Raw genomic sequence first — 25,421 nt, 5'->3', positions numbered from 1 at the left:
AATGTCATGTATATAGACAGAAGCAAATGAATGAACTCTGATGCATATCATTGAACAACTTGCTTATCAGTAAAAAAACAAGCAATTCAAAAATCTGCCACAGATATTATGTAGAAAAAATTTAAATCATATTTGATTTTAAAAAAACTTTAATGTTTTTAGTTAATATGTTTTTGGAGTGATGTAATTTCAAAGTGCTAACTTTTATATTGCTTTATAATTACTTTAAAAATATTAGCCACTTTTTTGTTTTTAAGGAATGGATGATTTGTTAAGTGGTACAGTTTCAGAATGGGGAGAACAAATATTGAATTCCATCAGGAATACCAAAGAATTTGTTCTGCTTAGCTATTTTGTAGATCACTAAAATGAAGTTAGGAAGTCACAACTCTGAGAGGTTTATCATCTCTAGCTATAACACAATGATCAGGTCATTGAGGGGCTATTTACTGACAGCATTATCAACTTTTTCATTGTTCTAGTTCATTTGTTAAACAGTGTCCAGATGAATACCAATTCTTTTTTTTCCTCTTTAGTACAAAAGTAAATTAAGTAATTAACTTAAAATCATGCAACCATACCCATGTTGTTATTTTAATAATATCACTCAGTACCTCATCCTAAAAAGGAAATGGTGAGGGACAGAATAAGAAGGAATACAGGATGATGATAGACACTTTTTTCCTATGGTAACTGAAGGTTAAATGGGTAGCAAACAGAATGCCTTAAACAAGATTGGTATATTGATTAAAACGCTGATTTAACAGCTCACAGTCTCCCCTTGGAAACCTGGAAAAGATAAGCCAGCTGCTGTCTAAGAGTGCTGAGTGTCCACTGAGAGTACACTATCTATCATCACAATATGGTGATGAGAGGTGTTTTATGTTTGTGTTAATTTCCCCCACTAAATCAGTAATTATTACAATCCTGTCCCTGCTGTTTACCCTGCAGCTGTTTTTCCATTTGTCGAGAGAGCGGGTGTTCTCTGAGGACCGCACACGCTTCTATGGTGCAGAAATTGTCTCAGCTTTGGACTATCTACATTCTGGAAAGATTGTGTACCGTGATCTCAAGGTAAAAAAAAAAAAGTAATCAAATTTTGTTTTTTCAGAGACTATGGGGACAAACACAAAGTAATTACAAAGTTACACAGTTTTGAAAAAAATAGATTTGGTTTTGAGAAAAAACTGTGCCTTGTAGAATGTGCTTCGCAGCATAGAGCATACTGTTTTATTCACTAGTCTGAAGGCACCTTCTGTATTTCTGAGTATTTGATGTGCAAATAAATGTTTCTTAACTATATGATCTCTAGAAAGAGTTTAGTTTTTTCTCTAAATGCTTATAATTAAGAATAACATTAGGCATTGGCCTAAAAATTAAGTGAATTCATAGGTAGGTAAAACCCTTAAGGTATTTAATTCTATTTTAGGATTTTATATGACATCCTATCCTTATAAAAAAACCTTTATAGTAAATCAAGATGTTTAACTGGGATACAATCTTAGTTTTAGTTTCAATTTATAGTTCTTGATGGTCTAAGACCTTTAACGATTTGAATATTTGATTTTTTAAAAAGTTTTAACATTTGAAAAACATATGGTTACTAATAATATTGTATAGTATGTTGCTATTGATTTGTTTCTTCATAAGCATTTGAGGACCTTTATTAAAGTACTGCGTTATTCTCCCAACACCCTTATGAACTAGGCTTACTGATTTAAAAGCATATATTGTACCATACTGTAATCAAACCAGCATGTGAAAATCAAGGTCTATAAAATGGGTAAATGAGTTAGTGATAATTTATGCTAAATATGACATGCCAAAGAATTCCTTTAAATTAAAAAGTATTCCAGTACTTTTGTTAAACATTCTGATTTATTTGCTTCACCAAAGTATTGGTCACAAATAACTTTTCAGGAACTCTTGTGTTGTGTAATCTAATACGCCTACATAGCTGCATGTAAAAGGCTCCCATCATTTCATTCTTTATCCAGTGCCAATATTTCTCAACTAATCTGACTCTCTTAGCATTTTGGGGTTTTTTTGGTTGTATTCCTATCATACATCTTTAATTTATGGATGACAACACTTGGGGGAGACAACTAACAAGTATAAGGGTAGGTGTGTAGTACAGACAAGTGTAGTTAGCTGCAAAAGCAAATAGAAGCATACACAATGATGTTGCAAAGCGATAACTATAGAATATTATTTTTAGTAAAGAACTATATTCCTCCTGATTAAAAAATGACTAGCTGCATCAGAGCACTGTTGAAGATGGTGAAAGAGTTAATGTAGAACTGTATAATATAGCTTACTTGATTTTGTCAAAGCTTTTGATAAAGTATCTCATGGTGTTCTTAGTGAGAAAATGGAGAGAGGTGTAGACAGACAGTAGTACAGTAAGTTGGATTCAGCATTGGTCAAATGACCAGATTTATGGTGTATCATTAATGGTTTAAAGCCAATGTGATAGGAAGTCTGCAGTAGAATATCTTTGCTTGACACTGTGATGTTCAAAATTTTTATTATGACTTGGACAAAAACTGAGACAGTATAATGGTCAAATTTGTATGTAACACTAATCTAAGAGAAGTAACTAACACATTGGATGACAGAATCAAGATGTGAAAAGCTATATCATTGGAACAAATCTGTAAGATGAAATTCAGTAGAAATAAATGTAAATTCTTATCCTTCGGTACAAAAAATAAACTTTGGAAGTAAAAGATAGGGAGATATGGCTAGGTAACAATTTTAAAAGATCTGAGGATTTCAGTGAACTGCAAGCTCAATATGAGAAAGCAGTGTTTTGTGGCAACTAAAAAAGCTAATGCAGTCTTGAGATGCATTAAGAGAGATATATCTTTCAGTAATAAGGAAGGAGACATTCCCTCTGTACTTTGTTCTGATAAGACCTTACTTGCGTATTGTCTTTAGTTTTGTGCATCACAGTTTAAAAAGATGTTAACATCCAGTGGAAGGGAGCAAAAATTGTGGGAGGGAGGGAGGAAGAGAGAGAAGAAAGAAAGAGAAAGAGAGAAAACCTTTTTTTAAAGTGCATACTGTGTATTATCCACCATATCACTTAGCAAGCTTAAGTTTATGTCATATGATAATTGGTTGAAGGAACTAGTGATCTTTAGCCTGAAGAAGAGAAGTTAGGGAGATGTAGTAGCGCTGTCCAAGTATTTGAAAGGTTGTCATATAGAATAGGGTTTAGATTTGTTCTTTTTGGCATTGGATGTCAGAAACGAATAATGGCAGATTTAGGCTTCAGTGTCAGGGAAAATTTCTTAATAATTAGAGCTGTCTAAAAATGGAATGAGCTATCTTTAGAAATGGTGGATTCCCCCTCGAAGGGGGATTTTCTAGGAAGAGATGTGATTTCTACTTATTGTGTATAGACTAGATAGATATTGTATAGAGACTAGAGATAGCCACTGCATTCTCTTCTCTCAAATTCTATGTTTCTGTGATGTATTGGCTTAGGAATCATCTACATAGAGATGATCATTAAACCCATGAGATCACCAAGTAACATAAAGAAATAAGGCCTTTGGGGACACTTAACTTGTGTCCACGTTCTTTTGATTATATTGTTTTAGTCTTTCTTTAGTTCTGTATGCAAATCCACTTAAGAGACATAATATGTGTGCGTGTGTATACACACACACATATGTACATATATGTGAGTATGTGTGTATATATGGTATGTATGCAAACACATACATGTCCCACATACATATACGTACACACATGCTTCAAAATAATTACGTGGGATCATAGATTTAGGTTAAAAGGGATTCAGCGGTCATCTAGTACAACTTCTTTTTGTAGCTAAGGAAACTGTGACCCAGAGAGCTTGTGACCTTCCTAGTGGTGGGATCAGAATTCAAAACCTGGTGTAGTTTAAGTATAGAGGATAGAGTGCTGGGGCCTGGAGTCAGGAAGACCTAAGTTTAAATCCACCCTCAGACTCTTATTAGCTCTGTGACTCCAGGCATGTCATTTAACCTTGTTTACCTCATTTTCCTCATCTGTAAAATGATCTAGAGAAGGAAATGACAAACCACTCTATTATCTTGCCAAGAAAACCCCAAATGGGGTCATGAAGTGTCAGACACAACTGAACAACAAATACTGTGATTTGAAATCCATCACTTATCACTGGATGATGCTCTCCATTTACCGCTGAACATATAGAACTAAATGAAGTTCTGAATTTTCTAAAACACAGTGGAACCCATAGTTCACATTTTTTGGTCACTAAGGGTTCACCAACACAGAGAATTCACTGAAATCTTGTTGATTTACAGTGGCAAATAGGAATGATTTGCACACAGATGACTAAATAGTAAAAAATTGTTATACAATAGACCCCAAGTTCTTAAGGGAAAATAGATGTAACTATCTCGGCATAATACATTAGTGTCACATCATCTTAAATGAGCCTGGTGAGAGGCCCAGCCTTAGAATTAGAAAGATCTAGGTTCAAGTCTTGCCTCTGACACATGGCAGCTCTGTTCCATTAGTTAAGTAAGGAAGTCACTTAACGTTTCAATGAGCATGGAGAGGGTTATCCATCTGCATCAATGGACAGTGTTTCTACACTTTAATTTTCCCACAGTAAAATGAAATAACAAATATGTGGCTCACCACACAAAAACATATTAAATAATATGTGAAAATTTATATGAAAATTCACAAAATATACAACCAAATGTATATAAAATATCAGTGTTTGAAAAACAAAATAAAAATGGAGGAAATAATTCAGTATTTCATAAACGCACTTGGGAAAATTGGTTAGCAATTTGGAAGGAAATGGATTTAGACCTACAGTTTAAACCATATACCTTACTGAATTCCAGCCAGATGATAGACTTTTAAGTACTTTAAAAGGATGTAAGAATGGAATAATTATGGACGTGAGATGACACAGAAGGAATGTGAAGAGGACTTTTTCAAAGGAAAAACCACAAATGGTTAATAATCATTTGAAAAGATGTTCAACCTGATTAATAACTAAAGAGATATAAGCCTTTGAGATACAACCTCATAGCCTTCAAATTGTCAAAAAAAAGTAATTAAAATCAGTGAAACTAAATGTCAGCAACGTTTGGGCAAACAGGTGTGCTCATTCACTTTCTTATAAAATTGTGAACTGATAGAATCATTCTGGAGAGCAGTCTGGCAATTGGTAGCAACCAACAAATAATCATACACTTTGATCCAATTATTCCATGTAGTAAATGTATATTTTGAAAGTATCATAGTGGCATAATTTGTAGTTGCCGAAAAAGAAGTATCTTGAAGCAACCTAAATGTTCAACAATAAAGAAATGATTAAATACATTGTGGTGCATTAATGCAACCAAATACAATAATGTGGTTAATACTAAAAGTTTGAGAAGTGTATAGAAATCTGGAAACACGTTTTTGAAATAATTCTAAATAAAAAAAGCAGAATCAGCAAAAAGGAATCCATACCAACTATAATGATATAAAAGGGAAATGAATGAAAATGGATAAAGAATCCTGATACAGACTTCAGTATACAGTGGTTAAAAAAATTATCATGCCAATTTATTCATTGAAATCATTTATATGTAAGTAGTTACAAAGCAAGTTTAATTCATTTCATTCTTGTTCAGTATTGTTTATAATAAATCATTTTTAAAAGTTAATAAAGAGCCTAAGTATTTGCTTAAACTTTATTCTATCCACAAGTATTGATTCCACTATGAATAACTGTGAATAACCTATAGAAGAAAAGAAAATATTAACAATAGCACTTTCATAAATCAGCTCATCAGAAAAATCATAGGATTTATTTTTATAAGTTATAAAAAGTAACTTTGATCTAAAACATCACTGAAATTTATGTTTGTATTGATTTTCTAATCTTAAGGACCATGGCTCATTGATTGTACAAAGGTAATTTTAAGTTCCTTTCTAGCTCTAACGTTACTTGACTATATGGCATTCATGGTTAGAGCTAACACCTGTAAGTTGGACCTTAGTTAATTGTAGAAAGGATTTTCAAGCCCTAGGAATATAAGTAGGGATGTCTGGGTCCCCAAAGCTGAGGCTCAGGTTTCCTCTATGACCCTTTCTTCCTAATTATAGCAGTCCTGGGACTTTTATCTTCTCTGATGGAATTTGCATTATTAGTGGCTAAGAATTCAGACACTACAATTCTTTGCCTTGTGTTTACTTTCATAAATTTCCACGTTATTACTCGATATTTTGTTACTAAAAAGAAGAGAGGGCTGAATGAGGGAAACCATTTATTGATGTTGCTTTAATAATGTTCTTCCCAAACTGTATAGCTCTTAGCCGCAAGTGATAGCAGTTGAATAATTAATCAGAATTTCAACAGACATCAATAATTTTTTTGAATATAGTAGGATTATGCTTACATATCCTATGGGTAAAATGTACCAATTAACTCCGTAATAGGGTGCTCCCATATATGAGTGACAGAATTTTTCTATTTTATTTTCAATCTCATTTGACTCAGGTAACAGCCAAAGCACAAAGGTACAAATAAATAGCCTCTTTTTCCCAACCTGAAATGACAGTCACCAAAAAGAAGGAAGAGGGTGGTAGCTAGGTGGCCCAATGGATAGAGCACTGGCCCTGGAGTCAGGAGGACCTGAGTTTAAATCTGGCCTCAGGCACTTGACCCTCGATAGCTGTATGACCCTGGGCAAATCACTTAACCCCATTTTCTAGCAAAAATCAAATAACAAAACAAACAAAGACAATGAAGGGGAGAGGAGCAGGCAAAAGAATATTTAAGAATAATAATCTCATGACTTTGTATTTAAACTGAGTCATAAAATCCAACAGTACCCTACCCCAACTGATAACATCCATTATTATTGCTTGTAAAAGCCTTAAAAGACAAAGATTCCTTACCCATACCCCCTTAAAGAAAACATAAATAATAAATAATAAACCCCTAAATAATTCAGGTAGTTAAATATAGTCCTTATTTGTAACATAAAATTTTACGTCTTCCAATCATGAGTCTGACTCTAATGATATAGACAGTTAAAATAAGCATAAAAGCTATAGCCCCTTCTTTTAAGATAGATCACAATTGCAGATTCACCTAAGGGAGATAGTGAGTTACACACAAAGTGATAAAATTGGTAACAGATATTCAAATTAATCTTAAAAAAACTTTATCTCACTTTTACATAATAGTTGTATCCAGTTATGGACTAAGCATAACACAAAAGAAGTTAGTTGAGGCAGCAGGGTGGCACAGTGGATAGAGTGCAGGGCCTGGAATCGGGAAGACTGAGGTTCAAATTACCCTCCTGCTTACTAACTGGGCAAGTCACTTAACTTCTCTTTGCCTCAGTTTCCTCATCTATAAAATGGGGACAATAACAGCATCAGGATTGTGAAAATCAAGTGAGATAATAATTATAAGGCATTTAACAGTGCCTTACACATATTAAGTGTCACATAAATTTTATTCATCTATTCATTTGTTCATGTACTTATTGTGTGTGCTTTCTGATAAATTTACTCAAGTGTATTTAAGAAGATGCTTCATTTAAAAAAAAAAAACCAGCTTGGTCTTAAAAGACTAGAATAATGATCTTAAGCTAAGAAAATAGGGAAAAAAGCAGAGTCCTAGACTTAAGCTTCAAAGATCGACTACCTAAGTGTAGGATGGGGAGATAGGACTAAATAACAGTTCCTGTGAAGACTTTGGGGGTTTTTGTAGACTACAAATTCAACAAGAGTTTAAGCAATCTTAGATCTCATAAAAGGCAATAATGTTCCACATGAAGCATGTATAGCCTCCCTGTACTCTGTCCCATCTGGTTAGACTCTGTCTTCATTATCAAACACCACATTTTAGGAAGGACATTGATCAACTGACATAGGTCCAAAGTGGTATATGACCAGGATTGTTACAGAAAACACCATCACGTTGGTTGAATGAACTGGGGACATTTAGCCTGGAGAAGAGAAAACTTAGGGGTTATCATAGATATCTTCAAGTATTTGAAAGACTATAATATTTTAGAGGAATTCAGATTATACTAATTGTCTCTAGAAGTAGGAATAATGGATGAGAGTTAGAGAAAGGCAAATTTGGATCAGTATAAGGGACAAATTCCCTAGCAATTAGACCTGTCAAAAAGTAGAATGAGCTGAATCAAGATTCAGTGTGTTCTCTATCATTGAGTATGTAATTTAGGATATTGTAGAGGATATTTCCATCCAGGTACAGGCAGGACTAGGTGTCATCCTCAGTGCCTTGCATTCACTTCCTATATCCAATCTGTTGCCAAGGCTTCTCGTTTTTACCCTTGTAACATTTTTAGATTATATTCTGTTCTCTCCTCCAACACTGCTGTCAACTTAGTTCAGGATTTTATCTCATTGGACTACTGCAGTAGCCTGCTGGTTAGTTTTCCTGCTACAAGTTTCTCATCACTTCAGTTCATTGTCCACTCAGCCATCAAAGTGACCTTCCTTAAATTTAGATCTCACCATGTCAGCTCTCCACACTCTTAGCTTAGCACTATGTGTGACACATTGTTGGTGCTTAATAAATGTTTATTGACTGACACGTTGATTGTACAACTAAATTATAGGGCAAGTAGATGGCTCAGGGGATAGAGCACTGGCCCTGGAGTCAGGAAGACTCCTCTTCATGAGTTCAAATCCAGCCTGAGACATATAATACCTAGGTGACCCCGGGCAAGTCATTTAATCCTGTTTGCCTCAGTTTCCTTATCTGTAAAATGAGCGGGAGAAGGAAATGGCAAACCACCGTAGTATCTTTGCCCTCAAATGTGGTCATGAAGAGTTGGACACGACTGAAAAACAGCTCAACAACAATAGCAAAAATCATAGGTTCAGAATATCAGGTTTTGTGAGCAGATAGTCTTATGACTTGAATTGACTGACAATTGCATGCCTTATAGTAGTTAAATCTGTGAACTCTGTCCCTCGATATATTTTTACTAACAGGATCAAACTGATTTTCACTTAATATTGTAGATTTGGCTCTGTATGTGTGTATACATGTACGTAAAATAAATGTGATCTGTATATGTGTTTGTAATAAAAATCAAGCCAGAGCTCTTCTTCTGTGTGTATTATCTCTCCATTTTTATATTTAATAGTAAAGAAATTCATCAGAATTCTACTTTCCTTGTAGCATTATATTTAGGTTGAATTTAAAGAAAAATCTGCAAGGGTTTTGAAAAATAATAGTGGATTCCTGTTTCTTGTGGACTTTTTTTAAAAGATGCTCATCTTGAAATGATTTAGAGAACGTTGTTAAGTACTAAATAGGAAGGCTTATTAGATGATATTCTTCTATTATGCCTCTCTTAAAAGTGGGGCTTGGTGGAGGAAACTTAGCTTTTCCAAGTTTCACAGTCTTGAGTTTTCACAACTTAAATAAAAATGAATTTTAAAGCTATAGAGTCCTAGTTTATTTTAAAGCTCTATGATCACAATTCCTGAATATTTAGTGTAATGTACTTTTTTACTCTATACAAAAGTAGGAACTTTATAGGAGCTGTAATTTCATCCTTAATTTGTAAAGTATTGAATACTTTAGTGAACTTTGGATATGTTTTCCCCTCCTAGAAATATATATTATTGAAAGTCAGAGGACAATTTTAAACTTTCTTTCTTTCCTAATACACAGTTGGAAAATTTGATGTTGGATAAAGATGGCCACATAAAAATTACAGATTTTGGACTTTGCAAAGAAGGGATTACAGATGCAGCTACAATGAAGACATTTTGTGGTACACCTGAGTACCTTGCACCTGAGGTAGGTTGTAGGAACTTAAAGGGAAAATTCATGTTATCATAATTATTTTATAATAAGAAATATTTAAGCTTTTTTTAAAATGGTGCTACATATTTTGGCAGGAATTAAAACAAAATATTATGGCTTGAGCAATTCTTAAATATTAATATATAAATTTTAGCAGCAAGAAACTGATAGTAGGCAAGTACACTAACAATTCCATAATGAGAATAAAGGTTTTTGGTTTTTTTTGTTGTTGTTGTTGTTTTTGTGAGGCAATTGGGGTAAAGTGACTTGCCCAAGGTCACACAGCTAGTACGTGTCAAGTGTTTGGTCTGAGGCCGGATTTGAACTCAGGTCTTCCTGACTTCAGGGCCGGTGCTCTATCTACTGCGCCACCTAGCTGCCCCTGAGAATAAAGGTTTTTCTTTTCATATGATTTATATCTTGGATCTTTCTATCATATTTTGAATTGTTACTCAAATATATCATATTTATGCCTGACAAATTTTGATCATATCAAACTATATGACTTCTTCATTAAGACTGTTGTTTGTGGTTTCATAAACCTTATGATGAACTATACTTGGAAACAAAGAAATAATCGTAAGTGACTCTACAATGTAGGTGCTATAATAGTATTTGTTAACAGCAGTTTTTGTCAAAAAGGTATCTCCTTTGCATATATCAAATCATATAAGATTCCTTAAAAGATGTAATAATAACTTTTTATTCATTTATCCTCTAATTATTAATATTAATCAAGACATAAAATAGGGAGAGGTATGTGGTCAAAGATATTCATTGTCATGGAGAAGATCCTATTCAGAATTCAAGTGGAGAAGGAGTGTTCTAAAGATGTTAAGGTCCTCCAGATGCTGTTGTCTCCTGGTGGTATAATGCTGATTACATCAAGCCTTAGAACACAAAGAGCCATTTAAGTGAAATCCATAAGCAGCCAAAAAGAGTTAGGTTTCTCTACACTGGAAAAAAAAATAAGTAGATGAGGAATGCCTATTTAGACTAAAATATGCAGTTGGATGGAGTTGGTCCCATCAGTACATATATTTTGGACAGACATTGCACATAGACAATGAGTTGGGCCCAGAATTGAACAGAAGGAGGAGAGCAGGCTGGATTATCGCTTTTGAAAATTATGTGGTATGTTTAATGACTTCAAGTTTCTTCTTGAAACAAAGGCTTGTTTAGAAAATATAAAAGTATTCTTCTTGTGATGCTGCATGACTAAGATCCATGGAATTACACATTTATTGAAAACATTGTTGAAGGTTATCCTAAGGGAAATGGAGAGGCATTTTGTGAAGGTTAATAAGCTGCAACACATTGCCAATGAAGAATAGTGCGAGGGAAGCAATGTAAAGGATGTCTTAATATAAATGACTGAGAATAAAAGATGAACTGGTTATGTGGCAAAGAATAATCTATGAACAGCTCATATGCTCCAATGGAATCCATGTAGTGTTAGAAGAACCAGATACTGCCCCCTTAAATTGACGGGCAATTATATCCCAAAAGAATGACTGTCATGTCAGCTTGGGGTACTAGAGACAGTCCTACTTCATCCTAATTAAGAACCAGCTCCTGTGAGCATACATCTTTGGTGGGCTGTTGAGTTAAAAGCAATCCAAGGACATATATATGTATATGCATTGCTTTACTTGCATGCTGAAAAGCATGACACTTTTTTTGAGATAAAAAATTCAAAGGTAGGAAGAGACTGATCACCACCACTCATTTTGTTCATGTTTGTTGTGCAACTAAATGCAACTAAGAATGGGGCAGCTTTTTTTTTCTAAATCAAGGTAGTACCAATCCAAGCATGGTAGGTATAAATTCCCCTTTGAAGATTTATGGGAGCATATAGACAGTATCCTTACGGAATAAGAGAACATGGATAAATTTCTATTTGTATCAGAGGGTGTACCTATGTTGAGACCCAGATCAAATGAAATATTCAGAATAAGAGAAAAGGTCAGAAAAGGTAGGAAGATAAATGGAATACATTTGACACTATCTGTATCATCTTGTTTGATGTTAAAGGAATACCTAACTATTTAAACATCTACATAGAGCAGAGTGTGGTGGTTATGACTATAATAACCTCTGTTGCCTTGAGGCTTGAGGGTGGTGAATTCCTTGAGTTTAGGAGTTCTAAGCTGCTGTAGACTAGGACAATTGGGTGTCCCCACTGAGTCTGGCACCAATATGACAAGCCTTCAGGAGGGAGGTTAAGGGATCAGGCTGCCTAAAAAAGAGCATACTGGACCAAATGAGATATTATTTGTCAAAGTGCTTAGCACAATGCTTGTCACATTGTTTTTATTCAGTTGTGCCTAATCTTCACGACCCTGTTAAACCATATCATCCATGGCCTTTTCTCGTCAAAGATACTGGGGTGGTTTGCCATTTCCTTCTTCAGTGGATTAAGGCAAACAGAGGTTAAGTGACTTGTCTAGGGTTACACAGCTAGTAAGTGTCTGGAGCCAGTTTTGAGCTCATTTCTTCCTAATTTGAGGCCCAGTGTTGTGTCCACTGAACCACCTACCTGCCTCCTACCCAGCACAATTAGGTGCTAAATAAATGCCTATTCCCCCCTCCTCCCAACCCTAGTCAGAAACAAAGTAGATCAAACCTTCCGTGATGATTAGCATGGGGTTGGACAAAGATAAAGAAACCCAATCTCAAAAAATAAAATTAAGATTAAAATCTACATAGTAATAAGAATACCATTGGACTATCTTGAGGAAACAGAGGTGCTGGTTTATAGTATACCACAGTTCAGCAAAAAAAAGCTATAATTTAGAGGTCAAGAAATCATATGTTTTGTCTATAAATGTTTTCTAATGGCTAAAGAAAATGGTAATTGTTAAATATTGGGAAGCAACTGTGTTACAAAATTGGTATGAATTATTAGTATCATTAGCATTCATTATTATATTTCCACTGGAATATTCTAATTAATTAAAGGTACAATTTGCATTGAGAAAATTTTGAGTTTCCTAAAATCAAGTACTAATATTTTGAATATGTTTAATTTCCAATAACATCATTTGTGGAGACATTGTAAATATTCCTCCCTGAAATATGAAATACACTAGAATTAGAATTTCAATTTCAGTTGATATATCAGCTAAAAATTCAGAGAACACTATTCCATGTTAAATCAGATACAATATCATGTTTTTTAGAATGCTGTTGTTTTAGGAAATGTAAGAGAAAAATAAGTTATTTGTTTCTCCAGAATTCGTTTGTCTGTGCTATACATTTGCCATATTTAGCATAACAGAATTAGTATGTCATAATTAGGGGAAAATATTTCTAAAGGAGATAATTAATCTCATTTCAGAAACAGATGATCTCCTAAGAAACCAAGATATTATTTTCTATGCAAATATACCCAAGAACAAAAACCAAGAATACAAGTTAAGAATTGACTCTAATTGTTTTAAAATGGGCTTTCTGTTCAAAATGAATTTTGAATTGCTCTTTTATTAAGACCATTTTGTTTCTTGTTTTTAAATACTTATATACTTTGTAAAATCATTTTACAGAATTGATATTATTAAAATGAGATCACCTCCTCAAGGATTAGAAATCAGGATGTATGACATATAGTGTTGATGGATTATCTTTAGAGGAAAGTGATGAATGAACACCATTACTTTGGCTCCTGTTTGAAGCTGCTGACTCTTGAAATAACTAACTTTTCATAAAATTTTAATATGGACAATGATAATGACTAAAGTGCTACTTTGACACTTTCTAATATGATAGTGGTTGCCCTGGGTTCTGGAAGGTTATGTGTGCAGCGTACTAGCTTTCAGAAGTCCTTCCATGCTGCTGAGGCAACAAGTATGTGTCCAGTGATGATTTTTATTCACAGCATTTCATGAAGATTGTTTCCCTTGTGGTTGAGATGTTGAGGAAGAATGTATTTTACCTTAAGTATTGCAAGCTCTTCTTGTTGCAAGCTACTTCTTACAGATGTCTCTTAATTACCTGAATGATACCTTGACATTGTTATGGCATAGTCAAATGCTGAAAATGCAAAATAACTAATGGATAGACAAGATCATTCAAAACCTTTGTGTTTATTTTGTCTTTAAGGTGAAATATGTGGTTCAAATTTCACATACCCAAGAATGTTTAGTTAGATTCAATTGAAAAAGAATCTTTAGAAGAATAATTTAGTTTTTACTTAGATTCTTTGCATTAAATTGCACTTACATTTGAAAGTAATTGCAGCTGGGTACAAAGATGAACATAATTAGTTTGTATTCATTAAAACTAAAGTGTTAGAATACCACTGTATCCTGTTTTGCTTGGATAACATTAATTGATGGCGGCCAGGCTCTCTTCAGTTTGGAAAGTTGACCTTTTGTTTCAAAATTATGTTTTTAAGGGATTGTAAAGACAGCCTTGGCATATATATAAATATTATACTTCATGTGCTAAAATTTTCAAATGCATTTGTGGTAGAATTTGGAAAAGCTATTGTGTTAGAATTTCTCATATTTATAAGGATTAAACTTGACCTGAAATAAAATTGACCCCACAAATATATTTTTGCAGTGAATATTGTATTTTCTCACCCAAAAAGTTATGGAATAAAGTAGAAATAACATGTAAACTCTTGCTGTTAAATTTTACTATTTGGTATGGCTCTCGTTGAATCTACACTGTTTTATGCGGTGCTAATTATTTAGAGTCTCAGCTTTGGTCTTGAGTTAGCAGTACCTGATCAATTTTCCAACTGTAAAACAGTTTGAAAATCAAATGTAGCTTACATGCAAGACCCAACAAAATTAAAAGTGTTAAGTACGTTTTGGCAGTTCACTTTTATTATGCCCAGTCCTCAAATGTACCAGCAGATAATCATCTGAATGTTAGTTATTTTTCACATGCTTATGTGATCACACAAAAAGTACATGCTAAAAAGAAGCAGATGGTGACAGATGGGGAAGGTTGAATAAGGTGGTTTTGGAAACCTAGAGAAATGCACTTCTGTAATCGTGTCAAAATAAAAATTATTTGATAGTCAAGTTAGAACTAACAGAAAGACATTACAAAAATGATTCAATTGTAAGGAAATGTATTTTAGCAAGGTTCAACTGGTATATAGAAAAATGTCTACAGTTGTATTTCATCCAAGTATAAAATATGATTTTTTTATTCAAGTAATGAAGGGCATTATTTTGATGCATTTTTGTTACTTTTCTAAACACTTCTGGAAAGTACATTTACCTTTAATTTTACCCAGCCTTTTTTGTGACCTTATATAATACCTTACTTTTGACCTACTTTTATGGAAAAACCTGAACTTATGACAGTAGATTATTTTAATAACTTTTATTTCCAGTTAGGTAGAAATATTTGTTCAAATATAGTGTAATGTTATGTGGCAAAATATAAATAGTGAAATAAAAATTTTGGAAATTAATAGTTTTTTAATACTCAAATGTAGCACTAAGAACTCAAATATTCATTATTATTGGGAAGAGGTAGAAGTGCTAGCCAAATTCAGGGTAAGTAGGGGTTATGTTGATTTTTTTTTTTTTACTAAGTAATTTGTGTTGCATGTAACAAACATGATTAATTGTTTTGTTTTTCCTCCCTTTGGAGGGTGCAATTATGTTCTATTTACAGTAAATGACACAAAGTGAGTCTGTCATTCTAAAGTGTAAATATCTTCTAATCAGCATTTTGTTTCTGAGCCTTTTTTAAGCCTTCTAAAACTGAAGCCAAAAGAAAGTACATTGACACCCTTAACCCAGAGGAAGAAATATCAGCAGATATAATTGTGCAGTAACAAGCGTAATGTTTTACACTGTCTTCCTTAAGAGTCCATAAGACAGAATGAAACTATTGTCTTAAGGTTATGGTTATGTTCTTACAGTTTCTAAGCTTTTTCTGAAAGGAAAGGTCTCTAGCACTTAGCACAATGACTGGCATAAGTAGACCCTTAATAAATGCTTGTTGACTGACATATTTGGTCATACCAAGTCAACAAGTCATCAAGCATTTATTAAGCTTCTCACATATGGCAAGCCCCATGCTATGTCCTAGGCAACACTAACATGCATGCACACATAAACCTTTCTTTCATGCATACAAAAACCTTTTTGTACACACACCCTCAAGAAAGAATCCAAATTTTTCCAAGAATCTTCATTGATAAGTACTGATTCAAGCAACATTTGTTTTCTTGAAGGCGCTTTTCAGATATTAATCTTCATGATGCTCCTGTAAGAGTCTTATCTTTTGTTCTGTGGTAGAGAGAAAGTAAGGGAAAGGATCACAGAGACCTTTTTAGTAGAGGAAATGTTTATATTTTGAATTCATATTTAAGAACATCCACATAGCCATCATGGGTGAAAATTCTTAGGTGAAATTATTTAATACTCCATTTTTCTTTGTCAAACTACTGTGTAATATTTCTGAATCCTCCTAAACCACTGCTTTGTCATTAGCTCTGGTTCAAATATGAACTAAAATTACTTCTGTCCCCAGTCCAGGAGGAGCCATGTAGAGTCTGTAGCTCTTAGGTGTTGTTTCCTTGATTGACGTGTTTGCTCCTTTGACTGTAATTCTCAGAGTTCCTGTACCCATGCTCTTGCTTGGACAGCGTTGTGATTCTGTAGTTTCCATGTGAAGAATAAGAGCTTTCTGAAATCAGAGAACTCAACGCAAAATCACCACTGCTTCTAGTCATTCTGCAGCTATCCCTTACTGATTTTCCATTAAGGATAATTTCACAAAAGCCACAGAGAATTCCCTGTTCGAGGTGTTTACAAAGACTGAACTAGTTGTGACACCACAAGCCTGTGCACAATGGAACTATAGGAAACAGAGGGGACCTGCCTTTTAAAAAAAGTCATTTCACTGTAAAGATTGCATCTGCATCCGTTTGACTATTTTCTCTTCAAATATTTTTCCTGTTTGAACTGCAGTTTGCTTTTTAAGTACAATGCCCTTGAAGTGTATGCATGTATGTATGTATATGTGTGTGTTAAAGGTGAGCTCTGCAATTTAGTACATTCTAATTCATAGCAAATGACATTTGCATTTCCAGTCTTATAAGAATTTTTATAGCAATTGAGAAGTTTACAGAAAAAAAATTACACTTAAAAGTACAAAGAAGCCATGATGTAAATGATTATCTTGAAGAAAAAAAGAATATATTCTCTGTATTGTAAAGAAGTTCAACCTCATGTTACTAAATTTTTTTTTTCAAGTTGAATTAGAAAATCCTTAATGGTCATAGTTTTTGGCAAGCAGGTACCTTTGATGATAAAAGCCCATGATGGACTTACATAGATAATAAAAAGGGTATGCTAGTCACCTGAAATACAAGGTTAATAGGCAACATTTAAAAAATGAATTAACAGTAATTTGGTGCATCTAAGTTCGCAGTTTACTTTCACAACATAGGTGTGCAGACAGTTTGTTTAGATGTTTAATTTTCCCCCCATCTGTTCTGTCAAAATTATTGATTGAGCAGTAAGCCACTCCAGGGCATGCATTACCTCCTTATAATTGCATGCCTTAGGTACAGTTGTGTGGCCCCTTGAGCAAGCTGAGAGAGATGTTACTTCAGCCACCCAATAATCCCTAATTGGAATAAGAATGATTCATTCATGATGTGAGGTGAAGATTTTTTTTAAAGTTCCTTTAGTTAAATTTATGTACTAGAAATGTCAATTCCCTGTATCCTTTTGGAACATGAGGTCTCCTGTCTCTAGGTCACAATTTAAAATATATAAAAAAAATTAATTATTCTAAGGAAAAAAAGCAAAGACTGTATAATAGCCATTTAGAGTGGAGTTTTAAAAAACAATTATTTTTATCTACCTACTTTAAGAGTAGGAAGTCTCTGCATCAGATAATTCTCTGTCACAGCATACTCTCTCTACTTTTGGCCTCTCTGAAACTTAAATCTCCATATGGCAGAGAATGAAACAACTTCTGGCTCCTGGTAAAATATTAAAAGGAGTAAAACCTTGCTTCTATTAATAAATCAGTCATCAAGCATTTATTAAATGCCTGTTAACGTACCCTGCACTGTAATATGTATTGGGGACACAGAGACAAGAGGGAAACAAGTCTTGTCCTTGAAGAGCATAACAGGGAGAGAAAACATACTTAAATAAGGATATGGCAAATATGTGCCCAATAAAAACAAGGTAAATTGGGAGGATCAGGAAAGGCTTCATGTAGAAGGTATATGTGTTAGGTAATACTCTTGTGTTTTTATGTAACTTAACTATATTATCACAGAGAGAGTGCATATTTCTTCCTTTTCTTCTTCCCCCTTTTATTTCTATCTTGGAATCTAGATAATTATAGTTGTTTGGTAAAGGTATATCAGTGGCTGTTGAGGACTTTTGTGTGAGGGGGAGTCAGTAAGCAGGATTACCATGTTTTGTAGACACTACTTATCTATAATCAGAACTGAGACAAAGCCTTAGTTCATCCTAGGTAGGTTTTGAAAGTTATATTACCCTTCATTTGAAATTTGTGCAGATGACTATTGTCCGCTAGAAGTTTTGAGCCTTCAGTGTAACATGTGCAATTTGATATAACATGAAATATTAACATAGCATTAAAGAAATAATTTTCTGGCCTTAATAATGTGTTCAGCATGACATGATTAATAGTACTTTGGCTTTGGAGTCAGGAAAAATTGGGTTCATACCCTGATTTTTCACGTACTAATTGTGTGACTATGGTCATTTAATCTCTCAGTGTATCTAAGCAACTCTTTGATCTTACAAATTGCACCCAAGTTGTGAATCTTTTGCCCTACTAGGTGTTCTCTACACCAGTGAAGTCACAGGTCTGGAAAATAAAGTATGCGTTGATAATAATCACAAAAACTAACATTTATATAGCACTTTAAAATTTGCAGTTGTGTTGCATATATTCTATCATTTGAACCTCAGCAACCCTGTGAAATAGGTACTATAGTTATTACCATTTTACAGATGAGGAAACTGAGGCAGAGAGAAGTAAAGTGATTTGCTCAGGGTCAAGTCACACAACTACTAAATATCTGAGGAATGATTTGACTCAGGTCTTCCCTTGGACTATTGTAATTTGAAATACGAGATGAAAAAGATGCCTATAAAATGGAAAATACACACAGATTTAAAACTTAATTTAAAATTTTACTTTAAAGCTTTATAACAATGACTTTTGGAGCCAGATTATTAGAATTAGAATTTTACCTGAATTTTATGTGCTATAAGGTCTTACATTGATGCCTAATCCTAGTATAGAAGTGATTAAAGGCTCTTGAATGATGTGCCAGGAAAGCACAAGATCAGGCAGAGCCTATGAAGTTGTAAAGGTTGTAAATGGGGCCCCTTGATGGGTTGTATGCCTTTATCCTTAGACCAGCCTCAGACTAACTACATTTAGAGAGGCTTATCACCAGAAGATTGGCCAATAGGTGACCATTTTTTCCTAAGACAACAGCTCATAAAGATCATATACCAAATTAAAGAGTTATGATTTGAATTGTTGAAGGAAGTACCAATGCCAATAAAATCACAAGTCCTTGAAGTTTTTAAGTAAGTTTTAGGGGGCATATTTTGACCCATAGCATTTTCATATCAATACAGTAAATTATATTTATTGGAATTGTAGTGTATGTTTAATATTTTTTACTTTTGTGTTATGTCATTTGTTACCACTGAGTTTGAACAAGTCTTCATAACAATAGTCACAGTTGAGCTTTTTTGATGAGGAAAATCAGCAGAGGCCAGAAAGAAAGGAGCCAGATACTTAGGATCGTTTACAAATTTAGTATAATTTTGAGAAAGGGGATATAATTAAAGGAAAGAAGGAAAAGCTATCTTTAAAGGATGTAGTCTGTTGAATGTGGTGTGTTGTCTCATAATAGAGTATTAAGGAGGGAGAAGAAGAGAGTAAATTCATTGGATGAGCAGTCAAAGTTTATTCCTGGACGTATTCCTGTGGATGGAAATTTTTTTTATCATTTCTTTTTTGGGATCATCCATGCTGTCATTTTTTTAGATAAGTAAGGGATATGACTGTATAAGTGTGAGATTGGACAGAAATCTTTCTTATCTTAAAGACGTGAATTGACAGTAAAGAATCCTTCATTAAAAACTAACTGCTCTATGCTCAGGTGTTTTATTTTTTTCCTTAATAATCTGTATAACTTGAGTTGGCATATAAAGTCATCAAAGAGTGCATATTTTCCTCAGAATGAAGTAATATTTTAAGTGCTTACAAATGTACCTATATATGTGATATATGTGTATGTATATACATATATATAAATAATATTACACATCACTTAAAGATTGCATGTTCAGAAGGAAACATTTCTATTTTGGGAATTGATATTCATTTTACAAAGCTGTATAAAATCTATTTTACTTTAATTTGAAACAGATTTTTCTACAATGCACTTTAATTTTTTCATTTGCTTATTTCTCTTCAAAAATAAAACCTTTTTTATGCAGTCACTTTCCCTTCTGGCTGTAAACCAGGTATTTAAACAAAAATAAAGGGTTGCCAGTTTTGCCAGCTGGGGATGAGAACCCGGCTGGTGATATGCGGGTTCGGGAGGCAGTTAATCCAGCTTTTATGCTTTTTATGGTTTTATGAAAAAAGAGGTTAAAAACCACATTTGGCTCTTTTTTTGGGACCGCTGTGTTGTTGCTGTTGTGGGAATGCAGTAAAAGATTTGCTAAGACCTAACATTTTTTTATTGTTAATAGGTAAAATCCTGTATAAATTAGGTATATATCCCTCATGCAGTATGCCCTTCTTATTGGCCATGAGTTATGTCCATATGTAGTAACCAAAAATCTGGGCCATTTAAAAGTTATACCTGGACAACTTATTCCAACTTAAGCATACAAAAAAAAACTCTTACTCCTTTAAATTACTTTTTTTTTCCAACTTTATACCCATAAGTTTTATTTCATGAAAGTGAAAATAAATTCTTAGCATTTAAAATGTTTTTTTTCCTCCAAAAGTAAAAAGTTTCATATGGAGTATGACACCTCTCATATAATTTCTTGCTTAGATTATAAACTACCAAAGGCTTTACTGGCAGAAAGGAGGCATTACATTCCTCTCTTATTAAGGTAATGATCAATATTTCCCCTAATTCTCTTTTTTCCTCATCCACCAAAACAAAACAAAAAAAATTGCTTTCAGAATTTCTTAGATTCTACCTAATTGAAATCTTGACTTTTTCTTTTAGAAAGAATATGTTTTTAGGCAATAAAGTTTTTGTTATGTGTGTATAAAAAAATGAATCTAGTAATTAGCATAGTAGCATAGTAAAATTCACATTTTATGGATTCATTTTAAATTTTTACCTTTGTCCTTAAAAATCCTCAAATATTGGATGGCCCTTTGGCCTCTAGATTTTTGGTATCAATAGATAATTACTTTGTAATTTCAGACTTATTTAATACTTTGAGTAACACTGTAGCTCAGAGGTGGGGAACCTGCAGCCTGGGGGCCATGTGTGGCCGTCTAGGTCCTTGGGTGCAGTCTTTTGACTGAGTTCAGATTTTACAGAACAAATCCTTTTATTAAGGGGATTTGTTCTGTGAAGTTTGGATTCAGTCAAAGCGCAGTACTTGAGGACCTACAGGGTCACATGTGGCCTCAAGGTCGAAGCTTCCCCACCCCTACTCTAAACCCTACTCTTTTTTCCCAACCCCCGAGGCACCAGAAACTGGAAAGAACATTGGATTTTAAGGCAAAGGACTTGGGTTTGAATTCTGACTCTGTTACATATTATATAAGTGAATTTGGGCAAGTTATACCACCCCTTTGGGCTTAGGTTTTCCTCATCTGTGAAATGAAGAGATTGAAATAGCTAATTTCTAAGTTGCCTCGGAGCTCTAGGTTTATTTAGTGTGTAACTATTTTAATATGTTAGCTAAGACTCCTAAAATGATTAAAAAGAATAAAATAAAAACACCATAAAAATTTAAAAAGTAAAATTTCTGTGGAGTTGGACAACATAAAAATTTGAACCATGAGCAGAGTATATTAGTCTATCCTATAGATAACTGCTGACTATCTTCTTTGAAATCAGCTCAGAATTTCTTTTAAGAAATGTTTGTTCCATCTTAGATCTGGGGATTTTTTTCCTTTCTTTTTCATGCAATCATTCTTTGCTATTTTTTCTTCACAATGCTTGTTGGTATGAGAACTTTCTCCTTCTGGTTTAATATCTCTGGAAAGTTTCTCTCCGAAAGAGGCAATATTTATATGCAATAATAAGACCATATCTGAAAGGAAAGATATAACACTGGCTGTTCCATCTTTTCCTTCTATATCAGACATTTACTGAAAAGGATTTCTGAATTGTATAGAACATCTGGGTATCTGTTTTGTCTGGTTGCCCATGTCCATATCATGTAAAACACTGAGATCCAAAAGGATGTGTTGCATTAAATTAATATATTTTTTCCTGACTTATTTAAAGTCATAAAATTTCTTTTTAAACCTTTTTTCATATATAGTGAGACAATTTAAATACCATTTGTCATATAATAAGAATGAAGTTCAGTGGATATTGTATGCATTTAACGTATCTTTGTCTTAATATAATGGAGCTCTGGGCATTAACATTTTCTTATAAGCCAAAAGATGAATTGTCTGATTTCTATTATTTTCAAAGATTTTCCTTAAAACTTTAGCTATTTAGGAACTCAGAAAGTTTTAAAAATACATACAAAGGCTGTGAGTATGTCTGTGTTCTTTCTTATGTTTGTTTTCTAGGCCCTGTAAATGAAATCAGTTTATTCCAATTTTCTTCATCTTTTAGCAGGCAGAAAGTTTTTGGATTTCAGTAGGGAATGATTCAGTAGGGAAGGCCTATTAGAAATAATTAATCTGTATGCCCTCTCACTAACCTGTGATTTGATATTTAGCAGAAAGGGGACCAGAAAATAAAACTAGGTAGATCCATGTTTCATATAGATTCATTGGTGTTCTTATGTTTGATTTACTTGGCATAGTGTATTGTTTTTCTCTGCCTTTTTTGTATGGGTGTCCATTAATAGTTTCTGGATGCAAAAACATATCTTGTAAAAGTCAAATATTTGGTATAATAAAGAGCTATGTGTGATAGAATCTCAGAACTGCTTACCTAATCATGGAAATGGTAAAATATTTTAGAGTAAAAAATGTATGTTTCACCCAAAGTACTTAAAATGTAATGTTTAATTCTTTTCTTCATTTCTCTTTTAGGTATTAGAAGATAATGACTATGGCCGTGCAGTAGACTGGTGGGGTTTGGGGGTTGTCATGTATGAAATGATGTGTGGAAGATTACCATTCTACAACCAGGATCATGAGAAACTTTTTGAGCTAATACTAATGGAGGACATTAAATTTCCTCGAACTCTTTCTTCTGATGCAAAATCCTTACTTTCAGGACTCTTAATAAAAGATCCAAATAAACGGTAAGGCTCAAATAATGCTGATTGAAAATAAATATGTTCTTAAAAAGCCTTTCCACTGGGTTACCTTTTGAAAAAGCTGCCACATAGTACTTTTTTCTTTTAACATCTCAATCTAGAATTTTTTTTTAACCAAAGCCTTAGATTTCCTGAGTCTTCCCCATGCCAGCGACATTAAATAGAGCATACTGAGCATCAGTATTCAGAAGAGCTGTGACACCTATTTTGCTGTCCATGACAGCAAAACTTGATGTTTCTTAATTGTCCCCATTATTTGATTTCTTTTATGCCAGACTAGAGTATAGATTTCCTATATTCTTTCCACTTCTGTGCTTCCTTTTTTTTGGAAGTGTCATCATCTGTAAGAAGATAATCCATCAGTAACTTTCTAGTTCAGATGATCTATAGAAGAGGTAACTGGAACATTTGATAAACATATTAATGTATATTTATGCATAATTATATCTGTATTTCATGTATTCAGCCTACTATAGCCAGGCACTGTGCTACACACATTGGAGCTAAAAGATAAGCAAGATAGCCCCTCCCTCAAGAAGCCTACATTATATTGGAAGGAGGAGGGAGAACAGATATATACATGTGTGTGCATACACATATATACCTATGTTTACACACACACATGCACACATCAATTCACACATATACATATACACACAGTACTAGCAACTAGACCAAGGGTTCTTAACTTTTTTAATGGTATTGGACTCCTTTGACAGTCTAACAAAAGCCAGTAGATCCCTTCTCAGAATCGTATTTTTTAATGTAAAAATAAAAATATATATAATTATAAAGGAAGCTAATATATATATTGAAATATTAGAAAAATATTTTTTGGAAAACAAATTCTTGGAAACCAGGTTAAGACCCTCTGAAACCAGAGGGCACATAGATCTCTTGCAGTAGGTGGCTCTTGAATTGACTCTTGATGGAGTCTAGGGATTCTGCAAGACAAAGTGAGGCAATAATGTAGTCCAGACAGGATGGTCAGTCTGTGCAAAAGTAGGAGATGAAATGTGTACAGAGAAAAATAGACCATTTTAACTGACTGGTGTGTGAAGGAGAATAATGTGAGACAAAATCCTGAAAGGGCAAGTTGGAATCTAATTGTGAAAGACTTAAAAAAAAAAAAACCCTACCAGAGGAGTTAGTATTTTGTATTCCTAGAGGAAGAGGAGCCACTGCAGCTTCTTGAGCTGGTGGTTATTGGGGTCACCATGCTTTCAGAGTTTCAGTTTGGTTGCTGTGTGGAAGATGGAGCAAAGAGGAGAGGGAAAGTGCAGTGGTGGTGAGGGATGGAAGTCGAAGAGCAGCTGTAAGGGGGGGGATGTTGGGGAGATGGAATGTGCAAAACTGTGCAGCTGGTTGGCTATGGAAGATAAGGGAGGGCGAGCAGTTAAAGATGATTCCTGGGTTACATCCCTGGGTTATTAGAAGAATAGTGTGTGATGTGTGTAGAATTACATAAGTTAGGAAGGGATAAGTGAGATTTTGTGGAAAATAATAAAAATAGCTAGCATTTACATAGTACATTAAAGGTTGCAAACCACTCTAGAGATATCTCATTTGGTCTTTACAACCCTTGAAAGTAGGCACTATTATTACCCCCCATTTTACAGCTAAGGAAACTGATGTAAAGGTTAAGTGTCTTGCTCAGGGTCACACATCTAATAAGTCTCTCAGGATTTGAACGGAGGTCTTCATGACTCTTTATCCACTATACCACATGTCTGCTTGTGAAGAGTTTTTGGGGGGCATATTATTTGTTCCCTTTATACTACTGAAATTATACTTTTATTTTTCTGACTTTCTGGCAAATTCTTTTATTTTCATCAGGTTTATAGAGCATCAGCATACTTTTAACATTTCTTTAAGATAAGAACTCATATTTTATGACAATATGGAGATTATATTCATTATGGTCTTTTATTCTAAACTGACTTTATCTTCAAGTTCCACCTTGATCAGAACATGTTTCACAGATTTTATTCCTTTGAATAACAATGAAAAATATTTCAGACATACCACAGATGTTAGAAAACATCTAAAAAGGGCTACATTTTTATTTCACATAAATATCAGAAAATGTACCCATGATTTTGACTCGATTTCCT

The 25,421-nt window shown here is 33.8% G+C and overlaps 1 protein-coding gene across 2 annotated transcripts in view; it reads left to right on the top strand.

Moving 5' to 3' along the window:
* Positions 1-25,421, top strand: part of LOC114049642 (RAC-gamma serine/threonine-protein kinase) — a 362,981-nt gene that overhangs the window by 287,407 nt on the left and 50,153 nt on the right. For both annotated transcript variants that reach the window (XM_027870916.1, XM_027870917.1), the window contains 3 exons: positions 952-1,074; positions 9,698-9,826; positions 23,078-23,292. In XM_027870916.1, the coding sequence (XP_027726717.1) occupies positions 952-1,074; positions 9,698-9,826; positions 23,078-23,292 (467 nt within the window). The remainder of the gene's footprint in view (positions 1-951; positions 1,075-9,697; positions 9,827-23,077; positions 23,293-25,421) is intronic.

The sequence above is a fragment of the Vombatus ursinus genome, unplaced genomic scaffold (genome assembly GCF_900497805.2).
Source record: "Vombatus ursinus unplaced genomic scaffold, bare-nosed wombat genome assembly UNPS02014798.1, whole genome shotgun sequence".
In the NCBI taxonomy this organism is placed as follows: domain Eukaryota; kingdom Metazoa; phylum Chordata; class Mammalia; order Diprotodontia; family Vombatidae; genus Vombatus; species Vombatus ursinus.
This window is presented reverse-complemented; position numbering and strand designations above follow the sequence as displayed.